The following is a 23,124-nucleotide window of genomic DNA, read 5'->3' as shown; positions in this document are numbered from 1 at the left end:
TGGGCAACACTCTAACCACTAGGCTACACTTTCCAGAGCTTGGATGGTAGATACTCTTGTCTCCACGTTGCAGAGACTCAGACAGTTAGAATACCTCATACACGGTCATGATGGCTGGCAGCACTCAGCTTTCAAATAGAAGCCCAACTCCAAAGCTCCTTCTCTTACCCCTTAGGAAATTATAGGCAGAGTAGCAATAGGAACAAAAACTTGTGAGATTCTGGGGCTGCCATGACATGGATAGGACGATGAAGAATTTGAGAGAGGCAAGGTGGAATAACTGGTTGAGGGGCCTGGTTGGTTGGCCTGCCCTGTTCCGGTGTGATTCACTTCCTGCTGCTCTCCATGCTTCTTCACTGCCCTCAGGAGTGCCCGGGTCCTTAAACTAGGAAGGGAGGGAATGGCAAGGTCAGGTGATATGCCTCCAGACATTCAATGAATTACTTACCAAACCAGAACTAGAACTCTGAACCTCCGACTCGGTTATCGAAGCACCAGGTCAGCGCCCAGAGGCGCCCAGCTCTGAAGCAAGCACACCCACTCCGGAGGGGGCATCTGCTGTTCGCTCCTGGCTGTGCAGAATGAGCTGGTTAAGTGTTCCTAGAAGGGGCTTTTTTATCTTGCCAAGTATTTGTTTTTGTTTACCTGGGATTACACTTCACGTTTGGAATCTTTACAGGGACACACCCTGTTTGACACTGGACCGAGTTACACAGCAGCTGAGTGGATTTCCTGATTGTGAAATCCCCTGGCCATTTGTGCCTCTGCTTGCCTGGGTCTGGGATGCATTTATCAGAGAATGAGAAACGGTGTGCGTGCACTGTGGGACACGTGCCTGTGAGTGTGTGCCTGTGAGTGTGTGTGTGTTCCTGAAATCATTTGCAGGCTGTCTTCCGTCCTCCTCAGCTGGGGCCTCCTCTCTACCAGAGGGCAGTGTGCTAGAACAGGCTGGAGTAGAGGCCAGAAAACAAAATTGGTCTCTTTACTTAAGAGGGGAAACACCAAAAGAGTGTTAACGTACCAGAAATCCTCCTTTTAGAAGGAAAAGCCGAGCAGGATGCGTTGCGAAGAGGGAGGCTGATCCCTGAAAATACAATGTGACTGACAACAGTAGGAACAAGGTGTCTGAAAGAAGCCAGGAGAGCAGCACACGTAGGTGTCTTCTGGAGAGTTGCTCAGGTAGGAGAAAGGAGACACAGATGGGTCAGAGGCAAATCTGTGTTTAGAGGGGGGGGGGGGGGGGTTGTGCTCTTTGTGTGTTCTTGACTTTCCCCTCTTCTTTTTTAAGAAAATATTTTTATTGATTTCAGAGAGGAAGGGAGAGGGAGAGAGAGAGAGAAACATCAATGATGAGAGAGAATCATTGATCAGCTACCTCCTGAATGCCCCACACTTGAGGATCGAGGCTGCAACCCGGGCATGTGTTCTGACTGGGAATCAAACCATGACCTCCTGGTTCATAGGTCGACACTCAACCATTGAGCCACACCGGCCGGGCTTCCCTCTTCTTTGTTTAAATTTATTTTTATTGTTGAGAGTATTACAGATGTCCCCCATTTCCTCCCCTTTGCTCCCCTCTACCTGGCTCCCACCTCATCCCAGGCCTTCACCTTACTATTTATTGTATGTGCCCATGGACTATGCATACACGTCTATAAGTTCTTTGGTTAATCTCCTCTCGCCACCTCTCCCACCTCCCCTCTGAGATCTGTCAGTTCCATGCTTCTATGTCTCTGATTCTATTTTGTTCGTCAGTTTATTTTGTTAATTAGATTCCACATATGAGTGCGATCATGTGATAGTTGTCTTTCTCTGTCTGGATTATTTCACTTAGCATAATACTCTCCAGGTCGATCCATGAGGTCTCAAAGAGATCCTTTATTTTTGCATCTGCATAGTATTCCACAGCATAAATGTACCACAGCTTTTTTATCCACTCATCTACTGAAGAGTGCTTGCGCTGTTTCCAGATCTTAGATATTGTAAATAATGCTACTATGAATATATAGGTGCATATATTCTTTCTGATTGGTATTTGGGATTCTTAGGATATATTCACAGAAGTGGAATCACTGGCTTAAAAGGCAGTTCCATTTTTAATTTTTGAGGAAACTCTATACTGTTATTTTTTTTTCTCCACTGTGGCTGCCCCAATCTGCATTCCCAACAGCAGTGTATTAGGGTTTCCTTTTCTTCATATTCTCGCCAGTCCTTGTTATTTGTTGATTTATTAGTCATTCTGGCAGGTGTTGAGCATTTTTTCATATGTCTATTGTCTATCTATATGTCCTCTTTGGAGAAGCGTCCATTTTTTAATTGGATTGTTTGTCTTCTTCTTGTTGAGCTGTATGAGTTCTTTATATATTTTTGAAATCAACCCCTTATCAGATGTATCATTGACAAATATGTTTTCTCACACCTGGCTTCCCTTTGCATTTTTAGGATGTTTTTTTTTTTTTTTTTTTTTTTTGCTGTGGAGAAGCTTTTTGACTTTTTCTTCTTCTTGACATCCCTTATTCTGGGCTGGGGAAATTGCTATTGATTAGTAATCCTATAAATAGAAAATAATCAGAGGGAGAATGTCTAATTTAAGATATATTATTTCTGAGTCAGAGAAAGACAAATCCCATCTGATTTCCTTATATATGGAATCTAAAAAACAAAATAAAAGGACATACACTGAGTGGCCAGATTATTATGTGTTCAGAGATCATAATAATCTGGCCACTCAGTGTATATCCTATATAATAAACGACTAATATGCCAATTGTCCACTCGACCAGGAGTTCGACCAGCAGGCAGGCCGGCCAACTGCCCATGTTCCCTCCCCCTGGCCAGGCTGGCCGGACCCCACCCATGCACGAATTCGTGCACCGGGTGAATATATATATATATATATATATATATATATATATATATATACATACTGTGTGGTCAGATTATTATGCGTTCAGAGATCATAATAATCTGGCCACTCAGTGTAATACCTGGCATATATATTGTAGTTGTTCAGTATATGTTTGTTGGATCTGAAAAAAAGGAAGGATAGCTTATCTTCAGAATGTTGGAGATAATTCTAGAATCCTATAGATCTGAGCAGTTCTCTATTTTGCCCCCAATTTAATATGTTCATTCCATTAGAGTTTTTTGCTTGTTTGCTGTTTCTTTTGCTAGATAGCTCACGGGTAAGGTTGAAAAGGGGAGGAAAAAGGAAGGCTGAGTGACTGAGTGACTCTCAGTCTGGGGGCTGCTATCTCCATATATTTTACCTCCCCTCACGTTAGGTCTTTGTGTCCTCTGCCCCATAGCCCATAGCTGTTAATAACTACCTTAACCCAGGGTAGCATCCATCCACAAAGGTTGGTCACTTATCTAGGTAAAAAGATAAGGCTGGCTGAGATACCTGTGTGGATATGGAGGCAATAAGGCTGAGGGTGAGGCCAGCATAACAGATTTAATCACACCTTATGGGGATGGGACCCGATGTTATACAGAGGTCAGTCAAGGGATTTCTCACAACACATAGGCAGATAGTGTACGGGAGAATGGATCATTTTTTAAAAAGTTTTATCTGTAGGTATATTTTGGTAAGAAGAATTTCTTTTGGACACTCATGGGTAAATTGTTGATTATGTCTGGGAGACTGCATGTGCTAACTGAAGAGAAATGTCACTATGAGAGTTGTGTTAGAGTTGCAGATAAAACGCTCTGTGTGTATAAAACAGATCTAGAGATGCATCGTAGCATTTTGCTTGCATTGTGAGCAGGTGTAAGAGTTTAGAGAGTTAATATTACTATTTAGCTCAATTCTAGTTATAATTATTAACTTCTATGGTCTCTAGACTATACGTTTGCAAAGACTTGGGGTGAATTTCACTTCCCATTTTACTCTCATTCTCTTCTTATTTGTATCTTAGTAAATTTTGAGTTAGCCAGGGTTAAAAAAACAACAAACACAAGTAAATGGCAGAGAAATGTCCCATATTTCAGTTTAACTCCAAACCCAATACTCCATAAACTACTTTACTACACATAGGTCTTTGTCACTCAGGTGGACAAGATCAGTAGTGTCAAGAAGAATTTACGTCAGAAACCAAAAGAACCATGGAAACCATAATGTTGAAACCAAACTTCATCAACGAAAATACCATAAATTGGAAAGAACAGATGAGTCGAGTCTGCCTGCAAGTCATAGTGGGGCAGATGATGCCTGCATGTCTGCCTTCAAAATGTATTCTGAAGATAAGGGTGGAATCAGAAATTTTCCCCAGTACTCACTAGATTATGGGATCTCGGATCATTTTCTTTGCTCACTTCCCTGGTTCTGATCCCAATCTTATTTCTAACATCTGCTTTTTGAAGGGAAAAGCCTCATTTCTAGGACTAGCAATGTTTTGCTGTGAGCCTGAAGGGTAGGAAGGGGCCAGAACACCCGGAGGACGAAGCACTGGCCTAAGAATCAGGGTCTCCATGCTGGATCACGCAGTGGTCCAGGCTCAACCTTCCCAAGGGAGCAAACTTGTGAGAGGAAGAATGAATGGAAGCGCACTCGGAAGAGGTGACCTTCTTTAAATCCAGAGAATCAGACTTGTGTAGATAACTTGCTTTATGCCTGGTGATATCTCCTAAGGTGCATGAGGCAAAAAGGGAGGTGATTACCCAGAGTGATTGTTCTAATCTTCACCCTCCCCTACCTTCCCAGGGACCCCGGCCCTGAAATGCACTTTGAATGGGTTGGGAAACAAGCTCTCCCATGGTGGTTGGAGTCCTGACACTGTTCAAAGAGATATTTTGACACTAAGACTGAGCGTCATCATCTTTTCTTCTTATTTTTAGCTGTCTGCAGGCATTCCTGAAACAAAGGTGATATACAGGACAGATGAGGAAGACTAAATTGTATCTTGGTTCCTCCTGAAAAGTTGGCTCTGTAAAGGTGCAGAGTGATTGCAAGACAGACAGGCCCCATGTCATAAAAGTGCAGTGCCCACTAACACTACAAGTCACCTCAGATTTTAAGTATGATCACATAGATGAACACACTTCATTTCCTTTGAAGTGTTATACAAATTTAAGACATTTATTTGTTTTAGGTATATTTTTATTGATTTCAGAGAGGAAGGGAGAAGGAGAGAGAGATAGAAACATCAACGATGAGAGAGAATCATTGTCTGGCCACCTCCTGCACACCCCACCCTGAGGATCGAGCTTTTGATATAGACCAGAAAGGAAAAAAAAAAGTCCATACTACTAGGGAAGACTAGCATGAGACCTCTGGTGGGGTCCTTAGAATGAACAAACCCAACTGTAAACTACAAGGACCTGGCAGGTGGGGGTGGGTGGGCTAACTTCAGATCCTAGATCTGTGCCCCCAGTCTCCCAAGCTCTATCTCTGGCAAAGTATGTACTATAGCTTGGTTTGACTATTACCTATTGGATGCTGCTATGTTGCTGACATCGTGTTTCTCCTTGGCTGTGATATTGATGGCTTGTTGAGGAATCTCTTTTCAGTATAATTTTTGGTTAAAGCATTTTGTCAATAACCACAGCCTTTGCATTGCTCCTTTGGTGGATGTCCTATGAGGGAGATGCTGATGTTCTGCTCTTTGTCATTGTGAAACCTGAACCTAATCTCTGGATTGGAATATCCAGTTGTCAAGTATAAATACTGGGATTGTAGCAAAGTATGTGGGGACTGGGCTGCTTTTCTGTATCATACAAGCATCATTCTGGAAATTAAAGAAATTTAACCACAAAAATATATATATATTTTAAAAAAGACTAAACTCTTTAAACTATCTATGCACAAATAAAAGTGAGGTTGAGAATGTTTTTCAGTAAATGCATATTGTATCCAAAGGTGGGTGCTGTAATGAATGTGCTCCAGGTGCAGGGGTATAAACATGAGTATGAGACGTTGGGTGTAGGTATGTTGGGCCATGTGCCTATAGTTGAGAGTGGCCCACCATGAGCAGTTCTATGTGGGGATATGTGTGCACACTGGGCTTTAAATAACTTCCTCCAGTATGTATCAGTGGGTGTGGAGTTTGGTTTCTGGGCAGAGCACATGAGTTTGAGCTGGCTGCTGACTGACCTATCTTCCACTTGTGCTCTGGTAAGACAGATTATGCTCACAGAACCTATTCCTCAGAGAGCCAAACTCATTAAACTGGCTGCTCCCTGAATGAAAATAATTACATTTGATAATGCACTGAAAAGGAAGTAAGAGGCAAGGGAAATAAGAATGAGAATGGCAGTGAGAAATTTTCATGTAGCTTTTGAATTCTCCTGGTTGAACATGTTTATTTTTAAGATCTTCTTCTTCATTTCACCATCACAAGGCTCTCTATTTTTTTTGCCCTATTTTTTATATTTTTCCTTCCATGTGGTCTTATGGAATTGTGGAAACTTTCTCAACTACCTTTCACCTTGCCTTTTTGGCTTACAAACTCAATGAGATGGACTTTGCTGTCTTATTACTCATTGACTTCACAGATCCCTTGTTATGTACGAACCCACGGATAAGAATTTACTTTTCTTCTCTGCCAATTTTCTTCTTTGGGCCACTCCTCTGTTTACTTGGGCTTCTGTCAACCAACTACACACCTGTCAGTCTTAAAAGTTATAAGGAAATTATTAAACTCTCATCCCCCCATATAAGCTCACGGGGCTGCAGGAATAGTGAAAAGGTGGTTTGGCTGGAGCTGAGAAACTCCTTTACCTAAAAGACTCTGCCTCAGTAGATAGCACTGTGGTTATTAATAGCAATAATAAAACACAACATGTAATAAGGCTAATGTAACATATGTATAATATCATATATCATATAAGCTACAATTCTAGTTTTTAAAATTCTGCCTTGTTATCAAATGACTACAAAAGTAGACCACACACTTAGGATTACCTAAACAGTGGAAAATAACCATATTTTTTCTTTCAGATCAATCAGAATTAAATAAGTAGGCTTTGCTGACCACAGAGCCAGGGGAGATTCTTGTTAACAAAAATAAAGTTTGTAGATATATGGAAGGGTGGTGACTGCCAGTTCTTTCAGAAAGAAAGGTCCAGGATACTGGAGGAGTCATTTCAAATATACTGAATACTTATTATACAGAATTAGAAGTGATTCTCGTGAAGAATTTCTATTGTAACTATAATGTATTTGAAGGAGAACTGGAAACTGGACAAATGGAGAGAGATGGGCTGAGAGAAATATTTTTATGGTATATCATTTTATATTTTTTACTTTTGAACAATATTTTCTTTTTGTTTAAAAGGGAGAGAGAGAAAGAGAAGATACTGACCCTCCCTTGAATCTATATACTGGTAAGAATGAGTGTCTGTGTTTGTCTGTATACTAGAGGCCTGGTGCACGAAATTCGTGCATGGGGGGAGGGGTGTTCCTCAGCCCAACCTGCACCCTCTTCAATCTGGGACCCTTGAGGGATGTCCAACTGCCCATTTAGCCTGGTCGCCCCTAATTGATCTCCCCTGCCGTCCTCGTCCCCGCAACAACCCTCCCCTGCAGACCTGGTCACCCCTAACTGCCCTCCCCTGCTGTCCTTGTTCCCCCAACAACCCTCCCCTGCAGACTTGGTCACCCCTAACTGTTCTTCCATGCAGGCCTGATCGCTCACAACTGCCCTCCCCTGCTGGTCATCTTGTGTCCACATGGGGGCATCCATCTTGTGTGTTGGAGTGATGGTCAATTTGCGTATTATCTCTTTATTATATAAGATTATATAGTATGGTAAGCAGGGGAAGCTCTTTGGAGCTCGGAGAGCTGCAGAATTAAATAGCTTTTATTGATAAATGCTGATTGTTAATTGGTTGTGAAGGGAAAGCAAATGCACAACTCTTCTCTCTTGAAATCTGCTATTTATTCATTGTCTTCATTAGCATAGTATAAAAATGAAGTGAAATACAGGGTGGGGCAAAGGTAGGTTTACAGTTTTGAGTACACAAAACACAGTTTATTCTTGTATTGTTATTTATTACTAACTAGAGGCCTGGTGCACGAAATTCGTGCACAGAGGGGGGTTGTCCCTCAGCCCAGCCTGTACCCTCTCCAATATGGGACCCCTCAAGGGATGTCCGACTGCCCACCGGGATCGGGCCTAAATGGGCAGTCGGACATCCCTCTCACAATCTAGGACTGCTGGCTCCCAACTGCTTGCCTGCCTGCCTTCCTGATTGCCCCTAATCGCTTCTTCCTGCCAGCCTGATCACCCCCTAACCACTCTGCTGCCAGCCTGTTTGCCCCCAACTTCCCTCCTCTGCTGGCCTGATCACCCCTAACTGCCCTCTCCTGCAGGGTTGATCACCTCCAACTGCCCTACCTTGCAGGCCAGGTGCCTCCCAACTGCCCTCTCCTGCGGGCCATCTTGTGGTGGCCATCTTGTGTCCACATGGGGGCAGGATCTTTGACCACATGGGGGCAGCGATATTGTGTGTTGCAGTGATGATCAATCTGTATATTACTCTTTTATTAGATAGGATAGAGGCCTGGTACAGGGGTGGGGGCCAGCTGGTTTGCCCTGAAGGGTGTCCCGGATCAGGTGGGGGTTCCCTTGGGGCATGGGGCGGCCTGAGTGAGGGGCCTGTGGTGGTTTGCAGGCCGGCCACGCCCCCTGGCAACCCAAGCGGAGGCCCTGGTATCTGGGATTTATTTTCCTTCTACAATTGAAACTTTGTAGCCTGGAGCGGAGCCAAGCCTGGGGCTCCCTCCGCAGCCGGCAGTCATTTCTGTTGGGGTTATAATTGAAACTTTGTTGCCTTAAGCGGGTGGGCCCGGCCAGGGTGTGCGGAAAGCTTTGCTTCCCCTGTTGCCAGCGGCAACCCTGGCCTGCTCTCTCAAGCTCCATTCTGCCGCCATTTGTTTGAATTTGTTTACCTTCTATAATTGAAACTTTGTAGCTTGAGTGGAGGCTTAGGCCTGGCAAGGGCAGGCGGAAAGCTTGGCTTCCTCTGTTACCTAGGAAACCTTGCTCTCTGTGGCTGTATCCATCTTGGTTTGGGTTAATTTGCATGCTCGCTCTAATTGGATGGTGGGCATGGCTTGTGGGCGTGGCTTGTGGGTGTGTCGGAGGTATGGTCAATTTGCATATTTGTCTATTATTAGGTAGGATTGTATCATTTTCCATATGAACAACTGTAAACCTACTTTTGCCATACCCTGTATTTTATTTTAAAATTAAATGAAAAAGAACATTAGACCTGCTTGAGGACTATAGAGGAGGTAGCTCTTCCCCTCATAACTCATGTACTTGAGCACTGGAGCAGGATCTTGGGTAGGAAGGGAGCCTTCAAAAATATTTTGAGAAACAATGGCATGAAAAGGTAAGAGATCAGGGTTGTACTTGGTATATAAGAGAGGAAAATGCTAGGAAAAGAATAAAATTCTTGCCCTGGATGAATAGCTCAGTTGGTTAGAGTGTTGTCCCCATATGCCAAGGTTGAGGTCCCTGCACATACAAGAGTCAACCAATGAATGCACAAATAAGTGGAACTTCAAATCAATGTCTCCTCTCTCTCTCTCCTCTCTCTCTCTCTCTCTCTCTCTCTTTCCAATGTGTCTAAAAATAAATAAATAAAATAAAAAGAATAAAATTATCAGCCTGAATATCAAGTACATTGACAGAATGAATGTATGGCTCAGAGAGTTCCAGGTAGCCATGTATTTAATATCTAGTGATCTGTAGATGTGTCTTAAAATTCTCTGAATTTTAAGACACATCTTAAAATTTACTTTAAGATGTGTCTTTACTTTTTTCAGAAACAATCCTTGTAAATTATTCTCAGCCGTGTTCTGTGCATTCTCTGTGGATCAAGCATAGAGTGGACAGCTGTGTGGCAATGGGAGAGGAGAAGGGCATGACACAAATGCTAAAGGAATGCAGTCTCAGTGACAAGTTGTGTAGTAAGTACACGTGTTTGTGTTCTCTTAGAATAATGAAGACTAAAGTCTGGATAGAATCTAGGAGGGGAATAATTTGATTTGTAGTAGAAATGAAGACAGTATTGATAAAGAAATGGGCCATTGTTTTAAAAAAGGTGCCAATCAGAGATGAAGATGCTGCATTCTTCATCTCAGTAGGAAAAATAAGAGAAGAGGCACAGAGCACACTTGCTGGGCTAAGAAAGAGGGACATTGGCGGTTCTGATGAGAGAGTTGCTCCCAATAGGGTTTCCATTGAATGAAAGTGGAGTGGAAGAAAGAAGAGATGACCATTTAGGTATGATGAGCTTCGGACTGGTGGGTAGGAGAACTTGTGTAGACATCAGGCTAGGCTTCTTCTTTAATCTCTTTTCTTTCTGTTTAATTTCCTACCCAGTTGTCTGGCACCAGCAGTATGAAATCATCATCATCCCAGCCTTTCTGGTTGGTGCCTCCCTCATCATTCTTGGGGTCATCCTGTGGCTTTTTATCAGAGAAAAAAGAGCTCAACAGCAGTCTCCTGGAATCCAAGGTAAAGCTCAAACTGGGGCTGGACAGAAGCTCAGGAAAGACAGAGATTGCAGAAAAACAAAACCCAAGTCTCAATGGGTCCAAGTCTACTAGTAGAGGTCTAGGTTCCTGCAATGCAAAAGGAGGCATTGGTCCCCTTCTGTTGAGTTGAGAGACAAGAGGAAGTAAAGGACTCATGAGTAGAAACTCCACATATGCTTGTTTGCTGAAAGCAGAACAGGCAAGAGAGGCCTCATGTAACCTGTTTCTGTCCTCTTTGTCTTATTGCACTATCAAATGACCACATGAATGTCTAAGGATCTGGGAGGAAAACCTAGTAGGTTTTGTTTTCAGCTTTGAAGGATATCATCTTATTCTATAATACATTCCAGCCCTACCCTGTGCCCCTCGAATATATAATGAAAAGGGGTATCTTTCATAATAGTCTTTGTTAGGTAGGAGATGATAGCATACCGTTCTGGAGTACCACTGAGCATATAATGAAAGATAATCAGCTAGTACATGAAATTAAGAGTAAAAATAAGGGGGAAAAATCTGACAGTAATATGAAACTTCACAGTGGCTGATTCCTAATCCCTCTCCAAATTTTATCCCAAGTGTCTTATAATTCATTCTTGTAGAAAACCTTTCCAAAGAAATTGTTTGAACTCACTCTCGAGAAGGCCGGTTACCCTTCGATTCCCAGTCAGAGCACATGCCCAGTTTGCGGGCTCAATCCCCAAAGGGGGCCTACAGGACTGCAAAATGATTCTCTCTCATCACTGATGTTTCTATCTCTCTCTGTGAAATCAATAGAAAACACACAAAAAACCCTACCATATATTGCCCTGGTTGTTGTTGCTCAGTGGATAGAGCGTCGGCCTGCATATTGATTCCTAGTCAAGGGCATATACCTGGGTTGTAGGTTCAATCCCCAGCCCCAGTTGGAGTGCATGTGGGAGGCAACCAATCGATGTGTGTCTCTCTTACATCGATGTTTCTCTCTCTCTCCCTCTTCCTCCAAACCTCCTTTCTCTCTAAAAAATCAATGGGAAAAATATCCTTGAGTGAGGATATTTTTACCAAAAATAAAACAAAAAAACCTAAACTCACTCTCACAACCACTTGTTGCATTCTCTTTTGAATATACTAAAATATGGCTTTCAACCATACCACTCCACCAAAACAACTCTTTCCAAGATCACCAATGACAGCTGTGTTGAGTCCTCATCTTATTTGACCTGTCGAAAACATTTTGTATTTTTTTCTTCTTGAAACACATTTTTCTTTAAATCTCCAGTCACTTTCTAAATGATCTCATTTTAAGTCTATAGATTCAAATGCTTTCTCTGTTTTAATTATAGTCCCCCTTGAATTTCAGACTCTTATATCAAATCACCTATTTTGCAGTTGGTATCTAATACACATCTCATATGTAATATGTCCAAAGCAAAGGTACTGAAATTCCCTCACAAAATATCCTCTGCCAATAGTCTTCCCCTATCTTAGTAAAAGGCAAACCCAGATTTCTACGCATTCAGTCTAAAATATTAAAGGTGTCCATCCAATCCATTAGTAAATCCTTTAACTCTCTCTTCAAAATAACTTATACCACTCTCACCTCACATAGACATTGTAATACACGCCTAACTGGGTTCCTTGCTTGTAATCCTATACCTTCATGGTATATTCTCCTCAGAGTAGCAGAATGATTCTTTTAACGTGTAAGTCAGTCCTGTCAATTCTCTGCTTGGAAAATCCCCAATAGCTTCCCATCTTAGAATGAAAAAAGACAAAATTCTTCCAATAGTCTTACATGATCTGGGCCCTCTCTGGCCTCATCTTCTATAATTCTCCAGTTATTCTACTTGATTCTACTGCACTGACTTCATTATTCTTCCTCCAGTATGCCAAGCATGCTCCTTCTTCAATACCTTTGTACTTCTTGTTCCCTTTGTCTATAATACCCTTCCTGATACCAGGATATAGTTTACTCTCTTATTGCTTCCAGGTTATTTCTCAGATGTCATCACAAAGGCTTTTCCTGACCTTTAAACATGAAAGAGAATCATTGATGCTTCTCTTTCCTCCATAACACTCAAAACCTGGTATGTTATTATCTGCTCCTCTCTCCTACCACTAGAAAATAATCTTCATAAGAATCTGGACTTTACCCAAAAGTTACAACAGTGCTTGGCATGTAGGAGGTGATATTTGTTGAATAAATTAATGAATTAATGAATGAATGAAGATTTAATACAAAGAATGAATCTCTCTCTTCCAATAGAGATAAGTTGGCTAAGGAAGGGAGAAAGTATCAGAATACCTTTTGAATAAAACTAAGATGTATGGAATAACATGACCCTGGGCACAATTTGAAGGAGGAAGAATAACCATAGCTTAGAGTTGAGTATCCATATCTCTCCTCTACCTTTGGGAGCAATTTGATTGACTTAAATGATATTCCCCACTGGCAGTTACCACCACCTTTAGGTATCTGTGGTTTTAAATATGTTTTTTATTGACTTCAGAGAGAGGAAGGGAGAGGGAGAGAGAGAGAAAAACATCAATTGATAATCATCAATTTGCCACCTCCTGCATGCCTCACACTGGGGATGGAGCTCGCAACTGGGACATGTGCCCTGACTGGGAATTGAATGGTGATCTCCCGGTTCATGGATCAATACTTAACCACTGAGACACACCAGCTGGGCTAGGTATCTGTGGTTTTAGTAACTATTCAGGAACTTCCTCAAGTGTCTCTATATTATATTTATATTGAACTGTGATCCTGAGAAACAGAAAAGAAATTCCATTATCACTTTCAAGAGGCCATCTTGAGTTGTCTTAGAAGTAATGGAATTATCATAAAAGTTCTAAAGGTTGGTATTGATGCTGGTTCACAGAGAAGCATCAGAAAATATCCCCACAATGGGTGGCGAAAAAATTATTAAAGGAACTTTCCTGCCAGTTTTTCCCAAGCTCTGCTTTCCTGGAGTCTGGAGGGTAGGAAGAAGCTGGTTGGTATCATCTCTTTGTTCTAGGCATTGCTCCTGTGCCTCCATTTAGGGGCCAAAACGGGGAAGCAGGAGGACATGAAGGAAGTGTATTTGTGCCACTTAAGGAGACATCGGTGGAAAGCCTTCTACAAACATCCACACATGCCCTGGCTGAGCTGCAGATTCCTCGGGAGCAACTCTCTGAAGTTCTGGAGTGGATCTACAATGGTAGTTGTGGGGCCATCTATCGAACCAAGATGTACCCTGGGGACCCAGCTAAGTCCAAGGACGTTGTCCTCAAGGTTTTAAAAGGTAAAACTTGGTTACACTTCCCTTTCCCTTTTTAACTTTCCCCTGTGAGCACCCCTAATAGTAAATGCTAATGGGCTTTGCAGACATTAAGATGTTAATCAATGGATAGTTGTGATCACAATTGTGTGCCGAATAAGAAGGGCTGTGTTGAGGAGAATTTCAGCTTTTAAGCTTTCGTACCTCAAACTCAAGAAGGGATTAGAAAGTAAAAACTCAAGACAAATGTTTTTGTGGGGTCTTTCTTTCCCATAGCTCAACCTTGCCTATCAAGACTGTTACTTGGATGAGGATGTAGAGGTTGATTCTTCATTTTTCTCCACTATATATCTTACCCTGACAACACTGTTTTTTTCTTTCATTTTGCTGATGCTCATAATATGGACAAGTAATGGTGGATGCATAGAACAAGGATAGAATAAACAAGATTATTAATCCAAAGGCCTAGGCTGTGATAACATTTTAATGTGAACACACTTGCCCATTTAGTTGTAAGACCTATAATTCTGTTACCTTTGACAAAAAGATCAGTGAGGATCATCTTCTAATTGGTTCCCTTTCTGTTTACTTTTTGTCTAAAGTCACTCCCCTTTAGAGCCTTGAGAATTATCATCTGAGGTTGCTTCCTGCCTCAAACTTCCCATTTTCTCTGAACTGTTCTGACCACTGCCCATGGCTCTTCTGTTCTCCACAGAACCAGCTAGGCTCCAAGAGATACAGGATTTCTTAGGGCGAATCCAGTTCTATCAGTACCTGGGGAAGCACCAAAACCTGGTACAGCTGGAAGGCTGCTGCACAGAAGGAGAGCCGCTCTATATGGTGTTGGAGGATGTTGCCCAGGGGGACCTGCTCAGCTTTCTCTGGACCTGTCGCCGGGTGAGCGGTAGGGTAGACGTGTTAGAAAGGAAAGGCTTTACCTGGCTGATTAGCTGTTCACATAGTAATGAGCCTGACAAGTGACAAAGTAAAGAGACATTATAACAGCATAACAGAGTGATTGAGTATCACCATCCAATGGAACTTTTTATGATAGCAGTGTTTTATAGTTGCCCTGTCCACTATGGTAGCCCCTAATCACATGTGGCTATGGAACACTTGAAATGTGACTGATGTGACTGAGAAACTGAATTTTTAGTTTTATTTCATTTAAAAATGATACACATGTAAATAGCCACAGGCATCCAATGGCTACCATATTGGGCAGTGCAGATTTAGAGTATGGACTTTAGGTTCCACTTCCTACTAGCTGTGTGAATTTGGGCAAGCCACCTCTCTCAGCCTGAGTTTTCTGAATCTGTAAAATGGGAGTAATAATAAAAGAAATCATGTATGTAAAAACACAGCAGTGATTGATATATAGCAAACACTCAAAATGGTAGCTGTTAATAGTGATAATTGCATAACAACATAACTATCTAGTACTGATTGTAATTTTGTTGTTGTTACTGTTAGTGTGCTTTCCATTCTGTAACATCATCCTAGGTATGCCAGGGCTGAGTTGAGGAGAAATTCAGCTTTTAAGCTTTTGTGCCTCAAACACATATTTAAAAAAATTCATTTCCAGACTAAAGTGCAAATCATTTTCTTTAGTTTCCCTACTTGTTTATGTATTCCTCTTTCTCAAGCACTATACATTTCCTTTGTTCTTTACTTGCCAATGAGCAAGTTCAATATTAAACAAGCCTCCTCAATATGCTTATTTTACTACTAAATGTGTATGGAAAAGGGTTCCTGTTGGCATCTTCCATCCAGTGATACAAATAGGACAATGTGCACATCTCTAGGTATTTAAAACCTTTTGAAGAGCTTATCCAAATGTAACTTGTTTTATGCTCTAACCTCACTAGCTCTTTTCTGTTTTTAAAAATTGCTATACTTCTCCATTTTAGATCACCTCCCCTTGCTTTTCTCATTACACCAAACTTCTCCCTTCTTTGCATAGTCAGTGCCCACGCATCCTTCAGATTTCATAAAAAATTTTCCTTGTTCCCCAACTGAATCAGCTCTCTTTCCCCCACCATCATATACTTTCTTTTACATTTCCTTCATGGGTGCTTATAGATATGTAATTATACATTTATATATGATTATTTTATTCAGGTTCATATGTGTTTGCCATGCTATAAACTCCAGAAGGCAACAGACACATTTATTTTGTTCACTCTTATATTCTGTGTTCCTAAGATGAAATCTGGCACATAGTAGGCATTCAATAAAAATGTGTTGAGTAAATATGCTTAATTAATCACACACACACACACACACACACACACACACACACACACACACACACACACTGATGCTTTATCCAGTGGATAAAGCATATACTTGTCTTTCGTCCTTGCTATTCTGTTCTTCCTTCATTCTTCTATTTATCTACATTCTTTATTATTTTTTCCAGTCTAATAAATCATTGTATTTCTCTTCATATTTGAGAATCTGTAATATCATTCTATCCTTGAACCTTACAGTTCTATGTTTGTTTTCTTAGCTTTGCTATCTGCATTTAAGAATATCTCTGCCCATATATTTTTTCAGATCTGTTCATGTCATTTTGATATAATGCTTCTTTTCTGTCTCTGTAGGATGTGATGACCATGGATGGCCTTCTCTATGATCTCACTGAAAAGCAAGTGTATCACATTGGGAAGCAGGTTCTCTTGGCTTTGGTAAGCTGAGCAAAATGATAACAGATAGTAGGGATTTTCTTGTTAACTTGGTATTTGATGTCATATTTTTTTATATTTATATTCCTAAAGGGTATATATTATAAAGAAAATCAGATGAAGTTAGGGGGCAGAAACTTAAGCACTAAAAATGAAAGAATTTAGAGTATATACTACAGGACTGGTAATTCTGGGCAGAACGTAGTCAACTTAGGGTTTTTAAACAGAACAGTAAGGGTTTAAAAAGGTTTCTCAGAACTGAAAAACCAGGGCTAAGAACTTTATGTCCACTTGCTTAATACTTTTACTTCCCCATATATACTAATATTAATAGATGTGAAAGGGGCAAATAGGGAAGCCAATTGGGAGAATATATGAGAAGATTAAACTGAATGGGTAAAAGGCTACAGAACCAGAAAGAAGTATACCATTTTATACACGAAAAACAAGAAATACTAGTTCAGAACATGTTTTGTTGGAGACTTGCTTTGATACTGAATGTGAAAGGAAATACATATACTTTAAAAAGAAGGAACAAGTGCAAGAGAAGGAATAAGAAGGGGCAATAGTGAGATCATTCCTTTATTTTAAACCAACTCAAAGAGGTGAGACAATAAATATTTTAAAAATTAATACATAGTAATAAAGAATTTAAAAAAGAGGCAAGAGAAAGAACTCAGGACTTAAGAGAAAAAAAATTATCTTTACCATAATTACTCAGGACATTTAGATGACTATGTCTATGACATTATTTGGATAATTTTTTAAAAAATAGCATTTGTTATAGAAAATCAGGCTCTGTGAAGCTTCACAGTTTTTTTTAATGTATCTTGCCATCCGGATGTGTGAAATATACCAGGTATCTAAATGGAATAAGGGGATGCTTAGAAAAAAAAGTAGTGAGATGAAAATAAAGCAGTAGTTAAAATTGAAGTTCCTATGGGGCAGGGGAGAGAGGCCATCGCATTAATGAATATTATCTCTGGTTTTGGAGGGCCTAGTTGGTATAGTTCCTTGACAAAATTAGGGTATCAGGTTACAGCCTACCTTGTATTCTAAGCCATAATTGCAGAGGTGCCCCAGTGGGGTGCATTGATTCTATGGATGCATTCATCAGTGCTCTAGGTTACCAGTTATAAGATAATAAAAATTACTTTTCATGACCTCAAAGTTACTACATTCTTTAATTCTTCTCATTACAGTATAATTTATTTGTTTTAAAACTCCACCAGAAAGGGGGTAGGAGTTAGGTGGAGGTGGAAAAGGATACGGGGGTAGGGGTAAATGATTATGGGAAAGAAATAAAATTCCACCAAAGACAGAACAATTGCTAGTCACTATTTCCTTCATCATCAATGACTGGAAATTACCACCTTAATCTTTTATTTTTTCATACCATTTCATTTGGTAATGATATACCTCCATCTCCAGCTCTTTGGTCATGTATTTTTTCTAATGGGCTTTATATGCTTTATATAATTTATATACTTCTCCATATGCCTTGAATAACGTTCTCAAATGTCTTGTTGGCTATGCTTAGAATTAATTTAATACTTGGTTTCTTTTCCATGCATTTTATTTTATTATTTTTTATTGTTGTTAATCCTCGCCCAATGATATTTTAAAATTGATTTTTAATGATAGTGGAAGGGAGAGGGAGAGAAAGAGGGAAACACTGATGTGAGAGAGACACATCAATTGGTCGCCTCCCACACGCACCCCAACCAGGGCTGGGGAACCTGCCACCAAGGTACGTGCCCTTGACGGGAATCGAACCAGGGACCCTTCAGTCTGTGGGCTGATGCTCTATCCACTGAGCCAAACAGCTAGGGATTAATACTTCTTAAAAATATAGATTACCAGGTCCCTCTGCCTGGGTTTCAGTTAAGTAAATATGGGGTGAAAACCTTATGTTTTCAAAAAGCTCTCAGGCAATTCTGATTTTTCAGTCTGGCTTGAGAATTATTAGTATAATTTATAGTCCCTCCTATGAATTAGAAAACCTGGTTCTGGTCACTACCTCTTAATAACTGCTGTGGCCTGTGTAATCAATTACATTTATCTAAAACATACTTCCTGCCAAAACCAGTTTGGCTCAGTGGATAGAGCGTCAGCCTGAGGACTGAAAGGTCCCAGGTTCGATTCCGGTCAAGGGCATGTACCTTGGTTGCGGGCACATCCCCAGTAGGGGGTGTGCAGGAGGCAGCTGATCGATGTTTCTAACTCTCTATCTCTCTCCCTTCCTCTCTGTAAAAAATCAATAAAATATATTAAAAAAAAATAAAACATACTTCCTTAACTCACTTCATCTAGTTATTTTAGGGACAAAATATAGTGATGGAAAACTCCATATGAAAGCATTATTATGACACTCAGTTTTTCTATGTACATATTACCTTATTTTGGGGACTGCTGTTAGAAACTTGAAACCTACTTGCTTTTCCAGTTGCCAGCTGGATCCTCTCTGAGAGAAAGGTGAAATCAGGCAGGGCCAGGGCTTGACACACAGTGGGCGAGTAGACATTCCAAACCCAGTATTAATGTTATTTGGATTATTTGCTCAGTTTGGTAATCCTAAACACTTTTTTTTCCCAAAATAGATTTATTTACTAAGAATTATTTAGTTTCTGAATAAAAATCACCAATTGTTCCTCATTGGGTTTTTAACACACATCCGTTCTTTTGGGATTCTTCTATTCACCCCAACACTTTAAAACATACAGCTCTTGTTAGCACCAGGAGGGACAGTTAAGGCAGCGAGGTACTTCCTTGGTCTCAGCATCTGGAGGGCTCATGGTCTCCCCTTGAAAGAATGTACATAGTAGGCACTTTCTTAGGTTGGAAAGGCTGTCCCTGAAGAAAACAATTATGCAGAAGAATGCAAATCCAGTTATATTTGGTCAATTATTTGTACCTGATAGCTTTAAAATAAAGTCCCTTTGGTCATAGTCATCAAAGGCTTGCTGGTTGTTTTCAACTGTAAAAAAACTGTCTGGAAAAAGACAATAGGAAAGAGCAGGGTCTATAATGACAGTGCTGTGAGGCTGGGCTGTGCAACCACCTGAGAGCACACAATAGTTTGCTTTTAAAAAAAATCCCACAGTTGGGGTCCTGTATCATTTCAAATAAAATTCCTCCTTGTCCTTAAACTAACCAAAACATCATTGCACCAGATCCTCATTTTTAAAGTGAGGTGTATGTCCTCAGAGTCATGCACCATGTTGCTGGGGAAAAACACACAAAAAACCCTAGGACTTGATTTATTAGCAACATTGATTGCTTTTTACCACACTGAAAGTCTGTGCTATTGTGCAATTCAAAGATGATTCAGAAGTAGGACAGTTGTTGCTCCATTAGGATAGACCCCAAAAATGACTTTTCAGAAACCAGGGCTGTCTTCCGCAGACCCCAACCAGACTCTGGGCTGCTCTGGGGGATGCAGGCCAAGGGCAGCCTCCCAACTAGATTCACAGTGATTCTGGTTTATCTGTTTCTGTGAGCAGCCACATGTGGGGCGGTGGGTGGGCCAGATGTGCCCTCCACTGGGCACACATACACCTTTGTCATTGAGATCAGGGTTCATCTTGGTGACATCTCCTAGGTGATTTCAGTGGCGGCCCTGTAGTTGACTAGGAAAAGGCAGACCTTCTCCAGGCACTCCTCCTCCCTCATGTTCTGGCCCTTGGCGAGCACTTTCAGGAGGTCTGACTTATAGGGTGTTGCATACAGTGCTGCCTGGAAGATCTTCTGCAAGATCCAGCTGTGATGCTTCTTGAGGGCCATTTTGTAGGCTTTGGTGGCATTGATGTGGATGAGGTTGGGGTGGTTCTCGGCCCACTCCCTATTACAGATCTGGAGGAAGACATGGATGAAGCAGAGGCCTCTTCAACCACATCAGCACCATCCTAGCCCCTCTTTGGACCACTCTGCTCCATACATTTCCTTCTTTGCCTCCAGGATATTCTGTATGGTCCAGAACTTGGCCAGGCGGTGTCAATCACAGCTTTAATTTTCATAATGTTGGCACTTAGGTCTGCCTTGATGGGTGTAAACACTGAGGACTCAAGGCAATCAAAGAAGGGTGGCAGGTGGGACACCACCTAGAGCCATGGTTGGCAAACTGTGGCTCGCGAGCCACATGCGGCTCTTTGGCCCCTTGAGTGTGGCTCTTCCACAAAATACCACGGCCTGGGCGAGTCTATTTTGAAGAAGTGGCGTTAGAAGAAGTTTAAGTTTAAAAAATTTGGCTCTCAAAAGAAATTTCAATCGTTGTACTGTTGATATTTGGCTCTGTTGGCGAATGAGTTTGCCGACCACTGACCTCGAGGAAGGGCCCTATCACAATCTGCTTGTCCTTGGGCAGTGGCTTCCGCAGGTGCTCAGCCAGCAGCACCATTTCAGGGTCAAGGCCAGTGTTGATGCCCCAGCCGGAGCATGTCCAGGCCACCCCTCCTGCTATCGCTGTCAATGCTGGGGATGTCACTGCTGCTGCCAGCCAGAGACTCCGGAGATGCCCTCGAGTGGAGCCAATCCTAAACAATTTTATACCTAAAAACCAAGAAATATTACTTTAGAACATGTTTGGTTGGACTTGCAAAATGTCCGATTCATTATCATGACTTGGAAGTGATATGCCAATATTAGAGAGACTTGCTTGGAATAGAAAATGTCCTTATTTTTTTTATGATCCCTAGCACTGCTCCTCCTTGGGTGTGATCCAAGCCGTGACCTCAGACAGCTGACCTACCTTTGATCTTAAATTGATAGGAATTTCTTCAGGATAAACATCTGTTCCATGGGGATGTGGCAGCCAGAAATATTCTGATCCAATGTGACCTTACCGCTAAGCTCTGTGGACTGGGCCTGGCTTATGAAGTCCACACCCAAGGGGCTATCATCTCTACTAGCACCGTGCCCCTCAAGTGGCTTGCCCCAGAACGGCTACTGCTGAGACCAGCTGGCATCAGAGGAGACATGTACGGTTTGTTCTTGCCCTTGGGATTTCTTCCCTTCTTGACCTGAGTGTCCTCTAGTCCCTGACCATGTGAGCATCTATTGTCAATTATGTCTACTTAGAAGTCAGACAGACTCTCAAGCAGAAATGCGTATTATGTGACAGAGCTTGTATATGGCATCTGACTGCAATCTTTTTCAATGCCTTTTGAATTATTCCTTCAGTATTAGATTAGCAACCTGAATTAGAAAAGCAAAAAGAAAAATGAAAAGATTGTTTACACTGGTATCTAGTGGCATCCTTTTAATTTGAAGGACGTGGGTCCACTTAATCAAAAGTTCAGTTAAACCAGGAATTATTAAAATAAAAAGAAATATACATACATGCCTCAAATAATTTATTTTAACTAAAACATATAAATGGATATATATTGATTGATCTTTTGGAGGAGGGTCAAGACCTTTTTCATGAGGCTGAACCTGCTAAATGATGTTACATGTTGTTTCTTGTATGAATAGTATCCGTCATAAATTATTTTTGAGTTTCAGTTTAAATTCTGAGTGAGAAACTTGAAAAACAGTTGTGAAACAATTTGACCGCAGACATTTATTATTTTTCCTAATTTTTTTACATTTGTGTCACCCACACAATTTGATACCACTTTCTTTTTAGCAGCTTATTTTTATAGAATATTTTCAAAGCATTCAACCTACTTTTCAGGGAGCTAATATTTTTTGCATTCATATTTAATTAGCTTGCATAATACTTGATTACATAATTACAGCTACATGTATGATTGGTATAAACAGGACTGTAAAGAATCACAATTGAATTTTGATAGCCATATAACTCAGCTACTTGGAGAAGTACATAGATGTAATATGGACTATCTTACCAACCATGAATGTCATGAGCAGCAGAGAAAATTTAGAATGTCGGTTAATATAGTAAGTCAATTAAGAGACTTCCATTGCTGCTTCACTGACATCGGCTTCTCAACAGAAGTCTTGGAGCAATAAGCTGAACTGGGAAATATTACTCATTGAATGATGATGTTATAGAATAGTGAAATATACATCTCTCAAATTAGGTTGCACTAGAGGCTCAGTGCATGAAATTCACGCACAAGTAGGGTCCCTAGCAGCTGCCAGCTGGGGCCTCCCTTCCCTGGCTGCTGGCTGCCAGCCGGGGCCTTCTTTCGTTCTGCACCGCCCCCTGGTGGTCAGTGCACATCACAGCAAGTGATCGAACTCGCAGTCTCCCAGTCAAACTCCTGAGGGCACAATTTGTATATTAGGCTTTTATATATATAGATAGGGGAATATGTATTGCGACTATGTATAAAGCTCGTTCTGTTATTATTTTTCCTAGGTTTGGTCAATTAGATATACTGAGGAAATAGATAAATTATAACCCTCACTTGGTCTTGTGCTAAAAATAAAGGCTGGAATTTCAGCAGGAAGGAATGGAAAGGATGAAAAATATGCTGAGGGGAATTTCTTTATGTTTGAGTGAATGTGTTTGCATAAACACACCCATAATTTAGCCAATAATAGTAAACATCTGTTAATATGAAATAAAGAAAAAAGTAGACATGAATCCAGTCCTCAAAGGGATTACACTCTAAGGGGATTGAATAGAAATGCTTTCAAATGGCACTCTTATTTGTCTTATTTTATCAGACACTCTCTATTCCTTTTCTTTGCCTTCTTTATAGGGCTCTCCCTGAAGGCCTCCAATATTTAAGTGAGT

General features: G+C 41.0%; 1 protein-coding gene and 1 pseudogene across 6 annotated transcripts in view; one reads left to right on the top strand and one right to left on the bottom strand.

Moving 5' to 3' along the window:
* The window catches only part of STYK1 (serine/threonine/tyrosine kinase 1), a 45,161-nt gene that overhangs the window by 16,803 nt on the left and 5,234 nt on the right, over positions 1-23,124 (top strand). For 4 of the 5 annotated variants that reach the window (XM_079773525.1, XM_079773524.1, XM_079773521.1 and 1 more), the window contains 6 exons: positions 9,773-9,916; positions 10,332-10,466; positions 13,489-13,755; positions 14,447-14,628; positions 16,338-16,421; positions 21,186-21,394. In XM_079773525.1, coding sequence (XP_079629651.1) covers positions 9,853-9,916; positions 10,332-10,466; positions 13,489-13,755; positions 14,447-14,628; positions 16,338-16,421; positions 21,186-21,394 — 941 coding nt within the window. In that variant the 5' untranslated portion in view covers positions 9,773-9,852. Of the gene's footprint in view, positions 1-755; positions 1,180-9,772; positions 9,917-10,331; positions 10,467-13,488; positions 13,756-14,446; positions 14,629-16,337; positions 16,422-21,185; positions 21,395-23,124 lie in introns of those variants that run through there. The other variant, XM_079773523.1, reaches the window with a different exon arrangement.
* On the bottom strand, positions 20,016-20,814 carry LOC307101966 (glycolipid transfer protein-like; annotated as a pseudogene). Its single transcript has 2 exons — positions 20,740-20,814; positions 20,016-20,518 (listed from the first exon to the last, which is right to left on the bottom strand). The product of its transcript is annotated as a glycolipid transfer protein-like (transcript).

Source organism: Cnephaeus nilssonii (genome assembly GCF_951640355.1).
Source record: "Cnephaeus nilssonii genome assembly, chromosome: 6".
NCBI classification, from domain to species: domain Eukaryota; kingdom Metazoa; phylum Chordata; class Mammalia; order Chiroptera; family Vespertilionidae; genus Cnephaeus; species Cnephaeus nilssonii.
This window is presented reverse-complemented; position numbering and strand designations above follow the sequence as displayed.